General features: G+C 35.3%; 1 protein-coding gene across 1 annotated transcript; it reads right to left on the reverse strand.

Moving 5' to 3' along the window:
* Positions 1 to 290: 290 nt before the first annotated feature.
* LOC127101233 (BTB/POZ domain-containing protein At1g63850) lies at positions 291 to 3,794 on the reverse strand. Its single transcript, XM_051038593.1, has 2 exons — positions 2,485 to 3,794; positions 291 to 1,963 (listed from the first exon to the last, which is right to left on the reverse strand). Exons 1-2 carry the CDS (start codon positions 3,340 to 3,342, stop codon positions 1,022 to 1,024), a joined length of 1,800 nt encoding a protein of 599 aa, XP_050894550.1. The 5' UTR covers positions 3,343 to 3,794; the 3' UTR covers positions 291 to 1,021.
* Between the last annotated feature and the right edge of the window lie 2,946 nt (positions 3,795 to 6,740).

Consider the following 6,740-nt stretch of genomic DNA (forward strand, 5'->3'; position numbering starts at 1 on the left):
ACTATGTAGTCTTTGTACCATGGTTAAGATTCATTGACTCAACTAAACAAGTTCAAAATTAACCAAGACTTGATATCTAAATCTCATAGGTCCCACATTCTGATTCCTTGTTTAAGCAAGATGCAAACAAATGGTTGAGGTTTCGGATCTTTCAAACTTTTCTTGCAACGCAAGAAATAGATAAAGAATCAACATTCCTTAATATATAAACATTCCTCAATGGATGAGGGTATTGGCCGGCCGGCAAGTTCACAAACTTGCACTCCAAGAATAAAAAACACAACAAAACATATTTTGCTGAAGAATATAATAAACCAGATTCGCTTTACAGATCAGAAACCAAACTTCTAAAATCTTTACATACCAGGCCACAAAATAGTGATGGTTTGCAGGATGAGACACATACAATAGGACAAGTAAACACAGCAGAGTATTACATTTTAAAACAAATGAGTTTTGTTCTATAACATTTTAAAATTTCTATGAAGTTCAAGTCTACAACTTGGCGCAAGGAAGACATAGCAGAGTATCATTGATAACATAAGAGATTGATTTGTGTTCGGTATCTCATAACCATATTTATTTGTTACTTCTTCTCGGAGTGTCATCCATTCATTTGACAAGAGAGTACAAAATCATGATCAGCCTAGGAGTAAATCGCACAACAGATATGAATTTTTTTTTGGTGAATACATCAGATATGAAACGAGAAAAGGAAAACAGTTCTAAGCACCCTGTCAAACTATAAAACCAATGTTATCTCTGGTTATTTCCAACAAAATCGAAGGTGTTATAATAAACAATGTTTTCTTCTTTCAATCAAAGCATCAAGACAATGAGAAATTGAGTCTAACTAACAAGTTTCGCACAAACGTTTGCAGGGAAACTACTGGGGTCTGAAAGAAGATTTAAATACTGAGAATCGTAGAGCAATCAGATAGATATGATCACGAGAAGGTGAAAAGATGACAAACCGAGTATGTAGTGCAGCCATTTACTCTACCGTGGAAAAATATTGTCTTCAGCTATGCTCAATTGATGCAGATGTAATTCGTAATTGTCTTGTCCTGTCTTGCTCTCCGTTCCTCTTCCAGAAAGCCCTTCTCCACCAAACTTCAAACCCTCTTTGAATATTCGGGCAATCTTCACCAGAATTCAAGAAGCGATTAAACCAAGCAAGCAAAATGTCTTGTTGCCATGAGAGTGGTAGAGTGAGAATTGTGTTACTAAGACCGTCCTCGATTAGATGCCTATCAAGGCCCTTGGATGCTCTCCTCATCCAACCAAAATCATCATAAAAGGGCACAAGCCATGTTTTTAGAAGTAAACACCTAGATTCTTTGGAAGCCAACAATTGTCCCTTTCCAATCCCAACAAACAACCTGGCGGTAACTCTGCTAACCTCAAACCTGTGAACGGCAGGTACCTTAGAATGAGCTTCCGATAATGCTGATTCAGACGCCCATGTTTTCAGGAAATCCTCGGCAATCTGTCTATCAATCAAAATATCCAAAATCCAATGCAAATTATCCGCTTGACGTGCAATTTGACTCACATCCTGCAGGTCCGTAGCTGCAGCCCGCAAAAAGTGGTGACGAAGTAACTGCAGACAATCATCACATGCAGAGTATAATGACTCCTTCCGAAGATCATTCTGAGAAGAATTTTCATGGAGCATCTTCGACACCAACCCTTTCATCTCTCGCCTGGCCTTTTCATCTTTTCCTTCAAGAACCACGCGAATAAGTTTAAGCAGGACTTCTTCATTATCATTCCCCTCTTCATTTCCATTGGCAACTTCAGTTGAAACCCTCTTCAAAACCTCCCCAGCTCCCACAGCTTCAAGACGAAGTTCCGACAGGAGCGACGCCACCTTGTCTTCTTCATCCTCCGCCCAAGGAGCTGCTTCCAGGTACTCCAAACAAGACAAAACCCCGGCATCAAACCCAATTGCAGCCGAAACCTAAGATAAAAAAAAAAACAGCCACTTGTTCACTCTCCTAAAACCATGAATAAATCAGACAAATCAAAACTAAAAATAACAAAACTGCATTGACCTACATAGACACTAGACAAAAACACTGCCACGTCGACACCGGTAACACTTTGCGAAATAGAATAATTGCATGCAACTACACCATGGTGTCCCAAACACGCTTTAAAGAAGTGTCGGCGCAACATTGACTTTGACTATTACACATTTGGTAAGTAATATAATAACCTGGCAGCAGAATTATCCTATCCTATAACTATTTTATCCACAAACAGTTGAAATTCTAAATTCAAACTTGCTATAGTCTTAACCTAATCCCAAACTTCACACTATCATCCATCTAATAAAACAAAGCACAAGTCTCATTCTCTCAATTTAATCCAACACTATACATCATCAATCCAATGAAACAGAACAAACATTAAACCACAAACAACAAATCAAACAAACCCCACAAGTCCACACCATAACAAAAACAAAAAAGTATTCACCTTTAAGATACCCAAAACCTTAGAAACATCCTCTTTCATAAGCTTCTTCCTAAGATCCTTACAATACATCAACCTCAACGTCTCCACATAAACCTCAACATCATCACAATCCGCAATCTCAACAAGATACGGCAACGCCGAACGCTGCTGCTGCTGCGTCCACCGGTCAGAAAGCTTCACGGAGAAGAATCTACTATGCGCAACGAGAATCTGACGATGCACGTTCATGGAAAAACTGAATCCGTCTTTTGAACTTAGCGTAAGCTTAATATCACTCGAAGATGAATCGTTGAAGTGATTCCCAGGGCTCCGAGAAGCTAACAATTCAGAAATTCTATGCATCATTAGGGTTTCCCGATCTTGGATTACAATTTGGGGTTTCTGAACGGATGAAGGTGGGATCTGGTTTGTTGTTCTCTGGTGAATATCGGGTTCGTTGACCATCATTTCGAAGAGAGTCGGACTTGACCGGGTTTTGTCCGGCGGCGGCGACATTGGGTTGAGGAGGCCGGCGGTGAGAGCGGAGTTGAATTTGGAGAAGCTTGACGGAAACGGGTCCTGACCCGAATGATGACCCGAGTGGCCGTTTGAGATTGGTGAAGAGGAGTGTGTGAAATCCATGATTGGGGAGAATCTACCGGGGGAGAAACGAACGGTGTAAGATGAAGATGAAGGTGAATCGGGTAATTGAGAAACGGGTTCGGGTAACTGGTTTGGGTTGTTGGGGGAAGTGGAAGCGGAGGTTGAGATTGTGGTTTCGCGACACTTGCGTCGTTTGGGTTTGGTGGATGGTTGGTTTTTATGGTTTAGAGGTTTGAGGAAATTTGATGTTGTTTTAGTTGTAGTTGTCGCTGCCATTAGCGGTTGTTGTCGTTTAGTGGTTCACGCAGGAACAGAGAGAAAAAGAGAGAGAGAGTGTGAGTGAGGATACAATGGAAGGGTTAATAATAATGGCGGTAGAATCGAGATGTTTTTGTGTGGCATGTGTTTGATAAAGTAGAATAAACATGGAAACTGCCAAGTGTGGGTGAGAGAATCATTAATTAATTAATTAATTATACTAAGTTATTACTATTATAATATGCTTTTCTCTCTAAGAAATGAAGGATATACTTTGAGTTTTTTGGGGGGTTTTGTTGAGGAATAGTGGGTAATAAATTCAAGATATTGGGTTTGTATTTATCTTAGGTTAAGGTTGGTTATTTCGCCTGTACTGTTTTTCTGCATAAGGTTTTGGTGCGGTGTATCTGTCATGGCTCACATCACATGTACAACAAACATTGAAAAAAGAGATTAATGAATGTGAACAATTTAAAATATACAATGTTATTATTATGAGTAAAAAGATTAATTCATTTAAGAATTGGTTTATTAGATTTAAACTTAATATATGGATTATTAAATAATTTTTTAAAAATAGAAAATTCATGTAATAATTGGTTTATTAGATAAAAAAATTAAACTTATTTATAATAGTAACAAGAGTGTGTCATTTAAATTTAGTTTCTTTAAATATTAGTCCCTCTGTCTCATAAAAAATATTTTATTTCACCGTTCTTAAGAAAATGATTGAATGTGTTGATTTTGATGATAAAATTAATATTATCATTTACTAGAATATCTCTATTAATTATAGTTAAAAGAGTAGTTGGATAAAGTGAAAGTTAATAAATAGGGGTATGATAGTGGAAAAATAATAATAAATGTTGCATTGATATTATAAAAGGACAATTATTTTGAGACAAAGAAAAAGTGTAAATAAGACACTTTTTATGAGACGGAGGGAGTAATATATTATTTATTTTGGTGTATGTCGTTAGAGTTGTCAAGATGAGCTAGCTCATATGGACTAGTCCGTCAGATCCAAAAAATCTTAGGGCTTGAGTCTTAAAAGTATAGCTCATATTTTTTGGAGATTTCTTAATGCATATATGTTTTTTAAGTACCGTGCGAAAATTCTAAAATGTCATTCAGTTTTCAGAAATGCATCTTCGGACGCATCCAATGCACACTTAGTGTAAGTCATTATGGGTGACGCCCTATAAGAGTTTTTTTAATTCCAGAGATGCATATCTGGAATAATTCAAGAAAATATTCAACTTTGATTCAACTTTTAAAATGGTATATCACATTTACATGTCAAATATTTTCGAAGATATATCTCCGGAATAATCTGATAAAACATACAGCTGCATGATCACATAGTCATTGTTGTTTTTCTTTACAAACCCTCACCAAAAACCCTTTCATTAACAATTCACTTTTTCACTCAAAATCTCCAATTTTGTGATTTGTCACACCAAATGGAGCAAAAGAAATTACAATTTCAGGTAAAGATCATTTATTTCAAGATGCATTGCCCACATTAATCTTATTTTTTATCTAAAAAAACAAGCGTTTTTTCAGAAATGTATTTTCGAAACGTGTATGAACTTTTCCGGAAATACATTTCAGGTATCAGTCTGTGTTCATTTAACAACTTTGTTTTCAGCAATAGTGTTTAATTACTGTTTTGTGGTAATTGTTTTTATTAGATATGATGCACCCCGGTATTTTTTCCCAACAAGTTGTGTCTCTGAATATTCAAGATGTTGTTGTGAAGGCGGTGTAACCAATTTAAAAATGAGCAAGAGTTTGAATATTGTGATCAAATGCTTCAATGGATTCGTATGTTGGCCTCCAAATAGGGATTTGATGTGGTTATTGGAAGGTCTGATAATGATTCGGATAGAAGATGTGCTTTTGTGACAATGATGTGGTTATTGGAAGGTCTGATATTTTCATTTGTTAAAATCCTTAAGAAGACACTTGTTGCTTTTGTCTATTATGACTATTAAACTGAGGCATGGGATAGTATGTGCACTTTAAGACTTTTTGGTTAGCAAAGCCCATTTTGGTTTATCCATGAGAACTTTTGGTTTAAAAAAAAAAGGGGGTCCATTCACATGATTAATATTGCAAAGTGTGGTGTGAATCTTGTACATTATTAATCCAAAATCCATTTGATTATTAGTAAGCATTAAGAATCATAGATATTTTTCTATAATCATTTGTTATTAAGCTCACTTCCACATGTTTATGCCAAAGTCTCAATCCTTCATAAAAATCTAAACTCAAGTTTCATTTTTTAACATGTATTTTGTTTTAAGCTAAGATAGATTGTTGGAAAAGACTATGGTGATGAACAATATTGTGAACTCACTTTGGAATTGTTTCTTATTGCTTATAATGCACATTTCATATTGTTCATTTAAGTTAATAATAAACATATTTAGAAGTGACTAAGTTGAAAGTCCAAGTTGATTATTAGCCCAATCCATTTTCAATTGGAATTAGAGTTTAAGCATTGTAGATGACTAACACAAATGAGATATTGGAATAAAGCTTAAGGGATTAATTGCATAATTAATTTAATAATCCAAGATATTCCAAAAAGTATTCCAAATAAATTCCAAATAATCCAAAATTACAAATAATCAAAAAAAAGACCAATGCATAATGCAAGGGGTTACACGATTAACCCAATTTTTCATAGTCTAAAGTATCCTAACTAATCCAAATTCCAAATAATCCAAATTCACATAAGAATCCAAACGAGCACTTGTTAATTTACACGTTACAAAATGTCCAAAAGTTTCTGAATGAATCTAAAGAGAATTGAATAAAGTTGTATATCCAACAGATTGAAGCAGCTTCAAAGACTTTTCCAAAAAGCTCTTTTGGAAGTTTCAGCCCCCCAATTCCAAGCAAGCGCCGCCCCCTTTCTCAATCAATCAGCATCACTTCATAAAACCTGCAAAAACCAATTCAAAGGATTAAACAGCTTATCAAATAAGCACTTAAAACAAACTGGAAAATAAATGTTAAAATAAGCAGATTAATTCTTTACACAGTAAACCAAGGAGAACGCTCAAGAACACATTCCATTGTCCAGATCAAACAACCTTAAATCCACAAAGTAAACATCCCACAAAATCTGGAAACAGGATCCGACAAGTTATCTCAAAAAAAACCAACATTCATATATAACAATAAATCAATTAACAGTAAGAACACACATTTTTGAGATCCAACAGAACAATCAAAATATTTTTAAACTCAAACCAAACCAACAACACGCTTTTTTGAGATCCATGAAGAAATTATCCAAACACTTTTTTATTAACAGCAAACAAAACATAGAACACAGTGTGGAAAATCAAAGAAAAAATTATCAAATATTTTTCTTCTGTTAACCTAAAACAACAAGAACACGT

Source organism: Lathyrus oleraceus, chromosome 7, assembly GCF_024323335.1.
Source record: "Lathyrus oleraceus cultivar Zhongwan6 chromosome 7, CAAS_Psat_ZW6_1.0, whole genome shotgun sequence".
NCBI classification, from domain to species: domain Eukaryota; kingdom Viridiplantae; phylum Streptophyta; class Magnoliopsida; order Fabales; family Fabaceae; genus Lathyrus; species Lathyrus oleraceus.

Excerpts from the sequence above, each read along its gene's own strand:
- LOC127101233 (XM_051038593.1), bottom strand. The coding sequence starts at position 3,342 with ATGGCAGCGACAACTACAACTAAAACAACATCAAATTTCCTCAAACCT. Across the intron at positions 1,964-2,484 it reads AGGTTTTGGGTATCTTAAAG|GTTTCGGCTGCAATTGGGTT; the intron begins GTGAATACTTTT and ends TTTTTATCTTAG.